The sequence below is a fragment of the Tursiops truncatus genome, chromosome 3, assembly GCF_011762595.2.
Source record: "Tursiops truncatus isolate mTurTru1 chromosome 3, mTurTru1.mat.Y, whole genome shotgun sequence".
Taxonomy (NCBI): Eukaryota; Metazoa; Chordata; class Mammalia; order Artiodactyla; family Delphinidae; genus Tursiops; species Tursiops truncatus.
Window position 1 is genome coordinate 31,932,208 of NC_047036.1, and position 13,881 is coordinate 31,946,088.

Sequence of the window (13,881 nt, forward strand, 5' to 3'; positions counted from 1 at the left end):
ATACTCTGTGCTCAACTGATAACTACAAATCCAGCGTGGGTCTTGGAGTTCAAATTTTGCAGTGATGTGGTCTAAGGTTTGACCTTTGTATCTACTTTTACAGAGACTACCTGGACCAAAGGCTGGAATAGGTGTTCATGAGTTTCATGAATTTGTTCAGCAGTGAGTCAGCAGTCTCAAATGAATGGCAGAGGGACATTATAACAGTTGTCCTGAGAGCTTTTACAAAAGCAATGAAGTGTGTGGATTTGGGAAACAGGAGTAGAGCTGATGGGAGTCGATTATCAACGTCAGTTTCAATGGAACATCTAGAACTTGGTCTCTTTCCTCCCACACTGGATTTGTCATTTCGAGATTACTAGTGTAGCAGTTCAAGGAGCCTAGGTTTGTGGCTTGATTAGGGGTGGGGGTGGGGGGGTGTTGGTGGCGCCATCTGCTGGGCTCAAGATAAAGATGTGGGAATTGTCCGGGTCCAGAGGGTGACTGATGAGACTCCAGGAGGGCATTCAGTGGCTGGTGGGGAGTGAGGAGGGGAGTCTTCCCTTGGCTTGAGCAGTGTCAGTGGCATGGTGTGAGGGGAAAGTGAGGTACTGGAAGCAAATCTTCCAGATGCTTGCCCTTCATGGGCAGAGAGAAGGCCAGTCGCTGGCAGGGGATTTGGAGTCAAAGGAGAGTTTTACATGGTTTTCTGTGTCTGGTTGAATTCTGCGCCCAGTTGCATGCACGTGGATAAGGGCATGTTTGCAAACTCTTTATCAAGAGGATGATGTAGAGGACAGTCGCCCAGACTTCGTCGGAAATGCTGGAGGATTCAGGGGAAGGAGGGAAGATGGTGGCGATGAAGGGCAGAAACCCCGAGGAGGAAATTCTTAAGGGGACACAAATTCATTTTTCATTCTTCTTCTTTTCAGAAGTAAAGAGAATGGCATCCTGTGTTATTGAAAATCTGTTGACTTTTCTTCTCTAGGTGCTTTTAGACCAGGGGTTCGATACAACTTCAGAATTTATGGAATTTCTACCAAAAGGATGGCTCATTTATTAGAGAAAAAAGCAGGATACTTGGAGGAACTGGGTAAGTTTAAAGCATTTAATGTGTCCATTGTTCAGAACAATCCAGAAACTCTTCACTTTGGGTTTAGGAAGATTACAGCACCTTTCCTAATTTTCAGTGTCCCGTTTATTCTGGCAATGGGGTTTTTTAAGAAGTTATTTTTTAATCATACAAATAGAAAACATTTTCATTAAAGACAATTTATAAGATGTTATGCAAAAGAAGACAAAATGATTGCTAATTTTACCACCCAAGGGCAAATACCCAGAGTTAATATTTTATGTGTATCCTTTCTCAGTACAGATATACACTTTTAAATAAAAATGGGATCTTTTTTTATTACTACTCTATGCCGTTTTGTAAAGTGCTTTTTGACTCATGTCACTAAGTAATCTTTAACTGTCATTTTTTAGCACTGCAAAGTGCCTCATGGTTTGCATATGTCAAATCACCTGTCGTTGGACTTTTAGGATGATTACAAAAATACTTCTCTATTAAAAACTATAAAATTCACCTTCAGTTATGTTGCAGTCTCAAATACTCAATCTCTCTCTTCTTTCTTGGCCAAATCTCTTATGCCCTATCTGACTCACCATCATTTTAGCTGAATCTTTGTCCATCGCTCTGATAATGGTTTTTCAACAACGCCCCGGAAGTAGAATACTCGAGCCAAAAGGTTTGAACTTCTTAAATACAATTTTATAATTTTTAAGACTTTTGGTAGATGTTGTGAAATCGCTGCCCCCCCAGAAATTGTACCATGATCCCAGCAGCAGTGTGGGGGAGTTTTGATCCTCCCATGTGGTTGCTAATTCACCTTCTCGGCATCCAGGGTCTCACACCCGCTGGAAGCTGGGCAGCTGTGTCCTTGACTGCCTCTCAGCAATCAGACCAGCTCTTGGGGTTCTCCGTTGGGTGGGAGCTGCCCCAGACAGGCAGGAAGGGTGTGTTGTGTGTTTTGGCGGACATAGGCCAGGTGTGCACCAGCGTATGTGCTGAAACAGGCTCTCAGGGAAGCCTCAGAATAAACGCTTTCCGATTCTCCCTGTGACACCTGGACAATTGTGCACTGCTACCACTTGGGAACTAGAGTTCTTCAAAGTTGCCCATACCTCTTCAAACATAACCCTTCCTCCTCCTCCCTTCCTCCCTACTTCAGTTCATCCTCCCAAACACTGTTGAGAATTCAGACTCAGAATGAAGTCTAAGAAAGCCTTTCTTTTTTGCTGTGTGACCTTGCCAAGTTACTGAGTCTCTCTGGGCATCCATTTCTACACCTGAGAGATGTAAGGCTTGAACAAGATGATTGCTCAACTCCTTCCCAGCTCTCACGAGCTAAGTCAGGGCGTACATCCTCTAGAGAAAAAGATGAGACTCCTTCACTTGGCACACGCGCCTACAGAGTGGGCCGTGGTTCTGCTTTCAGTTTACACCAGTGCACTGAGACTCTTTCCAAATCGTAAATCTTACATTATCCCAACTTCCTTTCCTAGCTCCTTCAGACAACCCTCAAGTGGTCATGAGTAAGTTGACCTCCCACTCCTTCACTCTGAGTTGGAAGGATTATTCCACTGAATCCCAACCTGGCTTTATACAAGGATACCATGTCTACCTGAAACCCAAGGCGGGGGAGCAGTGCCACCCGGCATTTGAAAAGACAGTTCTTCCAGGTGACTTTTTTTTTTTTTTTGTCTGTTTACCGTTTCAAGGTCTCATTATTTGAAATCATTGGAAAGGCTGCCGGCCGTCTCTGACTGTGGCCAGGCTGAATTCTGTGCTCACGTGCTTAAACAAATTAGTAGGGTGGACAAGACCATGGGGGCCAGGATTTTAACTTACTTAAAAACAATGTGGCCCAGTATTTTTAGAAGCACCTGAAATACCCTCAGCTCCTTAAGAAAACCTACTTAGGAAACATTCTTGCTAACCTCATTTCTTCTTTGACTTCATTAAAGTTTATTAAAATGTGTATCTAAGAAGCACTGGCAGGCTCTTCCTCTCTCTCTGGCAGGTCTGAGTGCTTCCCCTGGTCAGGAACATCCCTTGTTTAGTGGGGTGCTTGCTTTGCTTGCCGTCTCCCAAATATTTTTCCAGTGTCCCCAGTGTGATGAAATTATGATTTCATTTTTGGTTGGTTTAGAAACGTTGGCAGTGCCAAGTCAACAAGAGTATTAGTGCCCCACTGTCTCACAAGATCTTTATCATGCTCTTAATAGTTTTTTCTTCTTGAAAAAAAAAATTTTTTTTTTTTAACCTCACAGAGGATTCAGTATGTTGCAAATACACAATTGACAACCCGGGACAAAAGACATTCGTTGTGGAAAATCTACAGCCGGAATCCGTCTATGAGTTTTTCGTCACTCCTTACACAAGTGTTGGCGAGGGTCCCCTGGATGCCTTCACAAAGGTCACAACTCCGGATGAATACTGTGAGTTTCTCCAAATCAAAACTCTTAGCAGTTCTTGGGAAACTGACAGATGACACACACCATGGGCATGGGTTTTGTCTAGATTGGGAATTTTTAAACCTTTCTTCTCTTTCTGTGTCTGTCTCTTTCTTTCTCTAGATGAAACTCACCAAAAAAAAAAAAAAAAAAGGAAATGTTACGCAGAATCCCACTACATAAAATAGATAAGAGTGAAGCTAATCCAACTGATCTATAACCTGGAATCTTCCTCTTGCCTCTCTCTGGCCCCTGAGGCACTTCTCTGGAACTCAGTCCCAGAATAGTTTGAAAATCACTGATGGCGTATTTTAGTGTTGACTTGGGAAGAGCCTTGTGAGTTCTGTCTGCAAGAGGGGTGGGGATGTTCTTCTCAGCAGAACTGCTCTCTGCAGCCAGACTTCTGGCTGGTTTCTCTCAGTGGCAAATTACTGGCTTCTTGACCTTGCGTCTCTGGGGGTACTAGAAAGTATGGTGGGGCAAGCAGTGTTGGTTCACGAACCCGGTGTTTGCAGATTTGATGGGGAAAGGGTGAGATAAAGAGAGCCATCCTTTCAAAATGCATTTGTCTTGAAAGATGGAGAAAGAAGAGGAAGGGAGAAGAATGGCAGCTTACTGGTAAATAAGATTCTGCTGGTAAATCCTGCCCTCCAGCAAAGAGGAAGGTGGTGGGAGAAAACAGATACTGACGGAGGAAAGCGGGGAAAGTAGGTAGCAGATAGGAATCATAGGAGGTCCACGCTGGAAAGGACATCTCAAGATACGCCTCCATGAAAAACAAATAGGCTAAAATATCTGCCTGAGTTGCCAAGTAGTGTAAGGTGGGGCTCTGGGGATGGGGTGGGCTCGTCAGGTAGAACCACTGGACCTGGCTGTCTGACGGGTGATGAGGATGCCCACGACCACAGTGGCAGGTTGGGCTGAAACATGGCCCCAGGTCTCTAAGCCAAAGGCCAGAACTCTCGTAGTCAGGTTAAGATTTCAGTCAACAACTCACATTACTTGAGCATGCTTGCCATTCTAGAGTTAATTTTAAATTTATTTTCAGGCTGTTTTTCTTCCAGCTTCAGTATTTACTTGGGTGGTAGAGGTGTGTGTATGAGTATGTGTAAGACACACACACACATATAATACATATGATTATCTTTATCTCAATTATATTTTCTAGATTTCATTTATCTCCCTTACTCATGAGAAACCTCCTTAGCCTTGGCTGTGACTCGATTATATTGATTATTATGAAAAAGTAAACTAAGTTGCTGCATAATTGCAGCAGTGAGAATGACAGTCCACAGTTAGAAAAATAGTATGGAGGACTCACAAATGCAATGGTGAGTGACAGAAGCCGGGCCCCGCTCTTGCTGCACAATTCCACACATAGAGTATAGACAGAGGCAAATGCTGTTTATGTGGTTGAAAGGCAGGCTAGTGGTTACCGTGGGAGGGGAAGATGCCTGGATGGGGACACTGGGGGACTCTCGGGGGGGGCTGGTAACGTTCTTTTTCTTGATCTGGGTACTGGTTACGTGGGTACGTTCAGTTTGTGAAAACTCACTGAGCTGTACACTTAGGAGCACTTTTCTGTATGCACATATTATACTTCAACAAAAAGTTTAGCAAAGCCTGTCTGAAGTTTGGAAACTACTATGGGTAGCTCCCCAGGCTGCTTCTCAGATACATTACAAATTCGTAATTTAACCAAATTTTAAAACCAATTGTAGTCATCAAAAGTACTGCTCTTGAGAGCAAGGTGTTCTTTTTTTTTTTTTTAAACATATATGTACTGATTTATTTTTATTTATTTATTTTTGGCTGTGTTAGGTCTTCGTTGCTGCATGCAGGCTTTCTCTAGTTGTGGTGAGCAGGGGCTACTCTTCGCTGCGGTGTGCGGGCTTCTCATTGCAGTAGCTTCTCTCGTTGTGGAGCACAGGCTGTAGGTGCACAGGCTTCAGTAGTTGTGGCACGTGGGCTCAGTAGTTGTGGCACAGGGCTCTAGAGTGCAGGCTCAGTAGCTGTGGTGCACGGGCTTAGTTGCTCTGTGGCATGTGGGATCTTCCCAGACTCGAATCCGTGTCCCCTGCACTGGCAGGTGGATTCTTAACCACCGCGCCACCAGGGAAGTCCAAGAGCACGGTGTTCTTTAGTGGTGTCAGGAGGAGTTTCTTTCGCCTTACCTGGTGTCAGGGATAATTTTAGGCCAGTTGTCGAGGTGCTTTCTCTGCCACCCTCTTACCTTCCCATGTCCTTTTCTCCAGAGCCCTGTGCTTCCTCAGAGCACTGGGTTGGGCCTGCCCTCCCTGACAAAACTCCAGTGTTATCCACTAGCACCACAAGTCAGTCCCCATTCCTGCAGGACAGCTGTGGAGGGGGATGAGGAGGGCAGGGAGGCAAAGGGATTGAACAGGAATATATGTACATGTGAATGACTGTCAGCCTCCAAACCCCTTCGTGCGATTTGCTTTTATAAAAGAGGATGTTTACCAACCCAGCTGAACTATTCTTTGGCGGATTTGCAAGCAGTGAGACCAGGAAGATGGGCATTTATGAAAATGAAGTACAGGTTGACATATCTGAGAAATAAAAATAGAATAATTATCCCGGGTGATGACTTAGGTAATTTTCTCAGAGCCTAACTAGAAGGGGTGCATTCGTCAAGTTTTGACGTGTAATAAAATACCTCAAAATCTCAATAGCATACAAAAATAAATCTCTCTTTTCATGCTCCTGGCTTGGCTGACGTAGGCTGGGCCAGGTGGGACTCCAAGCTTCAGGCAGGTTTGTTCCATGTAGGTTCACCCTGAGGCTTAGGCTGAAGGGACAGTGGCTCTGAGGGACCAACTCTTCTCAGAGTGGGTCACAGGAACACAAGAGAGCAAGCCAACTACAAGCACACTGAACGCAGCTACCAACCAGCATGACCACTACTCACCTCCCATTGGCCAAACCAACTCACGTGGCTGAGCCCACAAGTCAAGTGTGTGGAGTGTAATTCCCATACAGGGAGGGAGTAAAGAATGGGGAGTAATGATCCAGTCTGTCAGGAGAGGTGTGGGTTTGAGTCACAAGTGTTGAGGGCAAATGGTTCCCTGTGTTGGCTGGTTGGTCTCACTGCCCTGTCCCCCAGCAGTCAGACAGAACTCATATTGAACCTTGCACAAATGGAGTTTTGAGGAATAAAAGACATGTAAAACTATTTTTATTCCTTTGAGGGAAAAGCAGTCATTAAAAATATCCCTTTCTTTTTCCTCTCCAGCCCATACACTGATACACATCATCCTGCCCATGATTTTCTGCGTTTTGATCGTCATGATAATTTGCTACTTAAAAAGTCAGTGGTAAGTGTGCGGGGAAGGTTTTTATCCAAGAAGGAGTCAAAGAAAAATCTAGAAAGGAGATAGAAGTCACACCTGATAATATGAGGAAAAGTGCTGAAAAGGAAAGAACAAAGGAGGATTTGGTGGAAATATGATGTTTTAAACAATCTTGTTTATCAACAGATAAGCAATAAATCAATACATAAGGAAACCAGACTTCCCTGGTGGTGCAGTGGTTAAGAATCTGCCTGCCAATGCAGGGGACATGGGTTCGAGCCCTGGTCCGGGAAGATCCCACATGCCGTGGAGCAACTAAGCCCACGCGCCACAACTACTGAGCCTGTGCTCTAGAGCCCGTGAGCCACAACTACTGAGCCTGCGTGCCACAACTACTGAAGCCTGCGCACCCTAGAGCCCATGTGCCGCAACTACTGAGCCTGTGCTCTAGAGCCCATGTGCCGCAACTACTGAAGCCCTTGCGCTCTAGGGCCCACGTGCCACAACTACTGAGCCTGCGTGCCACAACTACTGAAGCCTGTGCACCTAGAGCCCGTGCTCTGCAACAAGAGATGCCACTACAATGAGAAGCCCATGCGCCTCAACTAGAGATAGCCAGCGCACAGCAACAAAGACCCAACGCAGCCAAAAATAATAATAAGGAAACCAACTATTTTAAAATGTTGCCAAATTTGTTCATAGCAATAGCTAATATTTATATTTCACTTACCATGTACTTGGAAGTGTTCTAAGTGCTTTACATATAACAATTCATTTAATGCTTCCAACACTACCATCACCACCGTAATGATCTCCATTGAACCAGTAAGGAAATTAAAGCATAGAAGGGTTAAAAAGCTTGCTTAAGGTTACAGTGTTAATGAGTGATTGATAAAGCACGGATTAGAACCCAGGAATCTGACTCCAGCGTTCTCACTCTTAACCATTCTGCTATATTGCAAAATTGTCTAATTTTCACTGTTTTTCTAGGCTGAAGGAGAAGTGTTATCCTGATAGTCCAAACCCTTACAAGAGCAGTGTCCTGTCATTAATAAAATCCAAGGTAAATGCTGGGAAATTGTATGGATACTCATATGCTTGTTAAAGACCAACCCAGGGCTGGGGCTATAATAATCATACACTCCTAGGCCTTCTCAGGAAGATGTCACAAAGCAAAAGCCTCTTCTGCTCCCATAGCCGTGAAAGGGTTGAACACAACTTTGATTTCTTCTGTCGGGATATCTTTTGGTTTTCAACATCACCTCCAGTTAACTTGTGACCAGGATAAAACAACAAAAAAAAGTTGAAGCTCTAAGTGCGTTTCACATGCTTTATATACTGTGATACACACACATACATTATCTTTGCACATTTTTTTTCTGTTCCAGGAGAATCCTCATCTAACAATAATGTATGTCAACGACTGTGTTCCAGATGCTATTGAAGTTATAAACAAGCCCGAAGGGAGTAAGATACAGTTCTTAGGCACTAGGAAGTCACTCACAGAAACTGAATTTACTAAGCCTGCCTACCTTTACCTCCTTCCGACGGAGAAGAACTACTCTGGCCCTGGACCTTGCATGTGTTTTGAGAACTTCACCTATAATCAGGCAGCTTCTGACTTTGCTTCTTGTGGACATTTCCCAGTAACCCCTCAAGCCCCACCACATCAGCTGGGACCACTGACTTCACCTGAAAATTTACTAAAGGCACTGGAACAAAACTACATGAATTCCCTGGGAGAAATCCCAGCCGGAGAAGCTAATTTGAATTATGTGTCCCAGTTGGCTTCACCCACCTCTGGAGACAAGGACAGCCTGCCAACAAATCCACCAGAGCCAGCACTCTGTTCAGAGTATAAAATGCAAATGGCCATACCCCTGGGTCTTGCCTCCGCTCCCCCAAGTGAGAACAGCAGCCTCTCCTCCACTACCCTTTTAGGTCAAGGGGAACACTGCCCCTAAGCAGTGTACCCATTTCGTATCCTTACGCTACACAGACCCTAGGAGAAGCATAGCCGGCACCATTCCATCACCAGATACCTCAGGGCTTAATCCCAGTGAGCTATCATCACCATTGTCAGGTCTGATTTATATAATCTTGCTAGGTTTTGAAGGTCAGAAGCTATGAAACTTAACATTCATCCTTGGAGCAGGCTCACTGTAGAAATGGCAGGATCATGGGAACAGGCTTACCTTGCTGCTGCATGTTCCACGTTCACCTTTGTAACAGCAGACTTGGCACTTGACATAGGGATAGACCCCATCCACTCAGTACTGGATAGGTCCTTGAAGTTCAGTTTTTAGTAAGAAAGTATTTCCGTTAAGTTTTACCCCACATTTAATATCTCAAGAGTAAAGGAACTAGATTTCAGGCTTTAATAAAGGCTACAGAAGATTCGTTACTGGAGCATAAATTGTCAATGTTAATTTATTCTGGGTGTGTTTAATGAAGTCGCAGATATTTGATACCAAAACAGATTTTAGACTTGCCTTGAAGTGATGATAATTTGTAGTTCACTGATGTAGTAAAATGAACTCTTCCTATTAGACCTTATCTAATAGGTAAGACATGCGAATGAATCGATGAGATCCCCACAATTGTCCTTAGTTTACCACGGTTAAAGAGTGGGACTGGCATGGAACCCCTGCCTCAGTGTCAAGATTATAGCACTCCTACTTAGTAGGCATGTCTTCTACCACAACTTTTGATGACTACCTCAGAACAGATAAAAGGATAATGTCATTAATTCCATTCACATTTATGGTTCCTCGTTTCTTCAAGAACTCTGGTATATAAATGACCTATTTTCAGTAAGCATCTTTTGGACTCTGCAGTAGGCTGTCTGGGTCAAGATAATGCCTTCACTGTCTCCTTATATTCCTGTTATGCTAACATAATAAAGTGAAACCTCATTGTTGAACATCATTCAGATATAACTGCAAAAGGCTAAATGGAGTGGGAACTCCTGGAGTGGCTCAGCAGCATCTCTGTCTCTTTGAACCAATATATGCAAAGCACATACCTGGTACATAGTAGGTGTTCAATCGTGCTAGAGTTCTTTTCACTTCTTTCTGCCCGACAACCCTTAATGTTTACTTATCACACTTCTAAACAAGCATAATTAGGAGCTCCTTTTTCTTTGTTGTGGTGGACATGACGCTGCCTGTGCTTCTGGTACCGAATGCCCTGCGCTGTGCTATTCCACACTATGAAGAATGAGAGAGAAGGAGCCACAGCTGAAAGGAAGATGGCTGTCAACTGACCTAAATATACACAAACTCGGACTTCTGTTCAGGCTTTTCAACTTTTTCCTTCTATATAACTAAGCCTTTGGCTGAATAATGGGCTATGTACACCTAACATAGTACAAACAAGTATCTTGATTAAGAGTTCTGAGAAGACTCTGGGGCCAGTATTGTTATCATTTAGCCTCTTTGAGTTTGTCATGATGCAATTATAAAAGTACATAGAAACATCAATGACAGTGATGATTGATTTGTAAATAGTATATTTCATAAAGATTTTCTTTAAAAAAAAATAATCCACAAAGCCTTGAAGGCATTTTTGTTGCAATAAGCTTTAATTAAAATATTTCACCATTGCATTATTTTGTTTTCTCTACCTCAATGAAGTAAAAACCTTAACAATTATTATAGCCGATAAACAAGCTTACTAGAAATGTAAATTCCTGGGTACCAGTCCAAATCTCATAACCAGAATCTCTGTGGTCCAAGGCCTGGAATCCATATATTTCATAAGTTCCCAGGCATTCAGATGCACACTCGACTTTGAGAATCATTGGTCTAAGTCAAATGAAGATGTCTTTCTGAAATATAACGACATACCAATAGGAAATGCTGGGCTATATAACTTTGTCCTTACAGTATCACTATGACTATAGTTTGGCTGTAAACATTCTTCTCCCATCTTCGTAAATAACCAAATAACTTAGTATATGCCATTTAACAGCATCATTTTAAGAAGTGTTATTCAGAAACTTTGAAATTTGTATTCATGTGTCAGAACTATTACGATTAAAAAAAAAACAACTCATGGAGAATTTCAAATATATACAAACGGAGAAGAGTTTAACAAACCCTTATGTATTGTCATCAATCCGAACAGCCACTAAACCATGTTTATTTTAGTCCATCTGTACTCTTATTCAGTCTCCCTCCTGAAATGATTTTGAAGCAAATCATTTCATCTGTAAATATTTGTTTCTCTAAATAGGCTTTACTTTTTCTAATATAGCCATAATACCTTTTAAAAGATCATACCTATCAAAAAATCAAACAACCCAATCAAAAAATGGGTAGAAGATCTAAATAGACATTTCTTCAAAGACATACAGATGGCCAAAAAGCACATGAAAAGATGCTCAGCATTGCTAATTATCAGAGAAATGCAAATCAAAACTACAATGAGGTATCACCTCACACAGGTCAGAATGGCCATCATCAAAAAGTCTACAAACAATAAATGCTGGAGAGGGTGTGGAGAAAAGGGAACCCTCCTACACTATTGGTGGGAGTGTATATTGGTACAACGACTATGGAGAACAGAATGGAGCTTCCTTAAAAAGCTATAAATAGAACTACCATATGACCCAGCAATCCCACTACTGGACATATAGCCTGAGAAAACCATAATTCAAAAAGATACATGCACCCCCCAATGTTCATTGCAGCACTGTTTACAATAGCCAAGACGTGGAAGCAACCTAAATGTCCATCAACAAAGGAATGGATAAAGAAGATGTAGTACATATATACAATGGACCGCTAGCCATAAAAAAGAACGAAATAATGCCATTTGCAGCAACATGGATGGACCTAGAGGTTATCATACTAAGTGAGGTAAGTCAGAGAAAGACAAACATGGTATCACTTATATGTGGAATCTAAAAAAAGCTGATACAAATGAATTTATTTACAAAACAGAAACAGACTCACAGACTTCAAAAACAAACTTATGGTTACCAAAGGGGAAAGGTGGGGGGGTGGGAGAGATAAATTAGAAGGTTGGGATTAACATATACACAATACTATATATAAAATAATCAACAAGGACCTACTGTATAGCACAGAGAACTCTATACTCAATATTCTGTAATAACCTACACGGGAAAAGAATCTAAAACAATGGATATATGTATACATATAACTGAATCACTTTGCTGTACATGTGAAACTAACACAACATTGTAAATCAACTATACTCCAATATAAAATAAAAAATTAAAAGAATTAAAATTTTAAAAAAAATCACATCTAAAACCTAGTTAGTAATATTCCTTAGCAATATCAGGATATTTTGATGGTGGGAAAAACTGGCAAATAATGACCCACAAATAATGCCTCGGCCTGGTGACTGGTCCTCAGCTGCAGGTAGATAGGCTGGGAGCAGGGACCTAGTCACATAGCAGAGCTATGGACCTGCTGAAAGTGCCTGCTGACATTCCAACACCTGACTCATACTAATTCTAGTAAAACTAATTCTCCACTAGAATATGATTACGAAAATCAAGTTGAATTAGACAACATCAAATATTTCTTCTAAGAGCTCTGTGGAAAGATTAGCTGACTTTCATCTCAAAAAAATTACAAAACATACTAAACATTTTGCATAAAGTAGGACTTTGAAAATCTTTGAAGAGGTACTTCCCTGGTGGTCCAGTGGTTAAGACTCTGCAATTCTACTGCAGGGGGTGCGGGTTCAATCTCTGGTCGGGGAACTAGGATCCAGAATGCCAAAAGGTGCGGCCAAAAAAAAAAAAATTAAAACCTTCGAAGAGATACAACAGACGATTAAAAGCCTTCAAAATTAGCAGTTAAAATAATACTTACAATGACTAAATACATTCAATTTAAAGGACTAAGCAAATGTAGTTGTCTTTGTCCTCTAAGCATTAAAGAAACAAAGTTTTAGTACATTTTGGGTTTTTTTGAAATCAATACAAAATTAGTTGCTATGGTTTGAATGATGCCCCCCCCCAAATTCCTATGTTGAAATCCCAACACCCAAAGATGATGGTATTAGTAGATGGGGCCTTTGGGAGGTGATTAGGTCAGGAGGCTAGAGCTCTCATGAATGGGATTAATGCTCTTATAAGAGACGCTACAGTTTCCTAGTCCCTTCTGCCGTGTCAGGACACAAGACACAAGAAGTCTGGGACCTGAAAGAGGGCCCTCACCCAAACATGTTCACACTCTGATTTCAGACTTTCAGCCAACAGAAGTTTGAGAAATAAATTTGTTGTTTATAAACTGCCCAGTCTGTGGTATTTTGTTACAGCAGCCTGAATGGACTAGGACAGTACTTTTTAAAAATTTTTTTAAACTTTTTATTTTGTATTGGAGGATAGCCAATTAACAATGTTGTGATAGTTTCAGGTGCACAGCAAAGCAACTCAGCCATACCTATACATGTATACATTCTCCCCCAAACTTCCCTCCCATCCAGGCTGCCAGGTTGCCACTGAACAGAGTTCCCTGTGCTATACAGTAGGTCCCTGTTGGTTATTTTAAATATAGCAGTGTGTACATGTCGATCCCAAACTTCCTAACTATCCCTCCTTCCACACCCTTCCCCCCTGGTAACCATAAGTTAGTCCTCTGTGAGTCTGTTTCTGTTTTGTAAATAAGTTCATTTGTATCGTTTCTTTTTAGATTCCACACATAAGGGATATCATAGGATATTTTTCTTTCTCTAGGACAGTACTTTATAGACCAAAGAGTTTAAAAAAATGAAACAAACTGTCTGAAGTTCAGCTATATCATCACAGTTTTCAGAGGTGATGATGATTAAGTGTGCTTTTAGTTTATTTGGGGGCCAACTATGTTTTTGTTGAAAAACAATAGTAGAAGGCAATATGAAAATGATACACATGTGCTTAAAAACCAAACTATCCAAAACAAATCTATTTCTGAATACATTTTACCACATTTAATCAACTGTAACAGACCCTAGCTTTGACATTGAATTTTATTCTCCAGGCTTGTAATTCCCCTTGTGGTATTTTCTTTTGCCACTAGGTGGCTGTAGGTTAGCTTACCTGATCCAGGCCAGT

At 41.8% G+C, this 13,881-nt stretch overlaps 1 protein-coding gene across 1 annotated transcript in view; it reads left to right on the forward strand.

Annotated features, from left to right (window-relative positions):
* OSMR (oncostatin M receptor) overlaps positions 1-10,413 on the forward strand; it is a 57,891-nt gene extending 47,478 nt beyond the window's left edge. The window contains 6 exon segments of the mRNA XM_033852808.2: positions 968-1,072; positions 2,545-2,721; positions 3,313-3,480; positions 6,749-6,830; positions 7,797-7,869; positions 8,195-10,413. Of these exon segments, the coding sequence (XP_033708699.1) occupies positions 968-1,072; positions 2,545-2,721; positions 3,313-3,480; positions 6,749-6,830; positions 7,797-7,869; positions 8,195-8,770 (1,181 nt within the window). The 3' untranslated portion in view covers positions 8,771-10,413.
* The last annotated feature ends 3,468 nt before the right edge of the window (positions 10,414-13,881 follow it).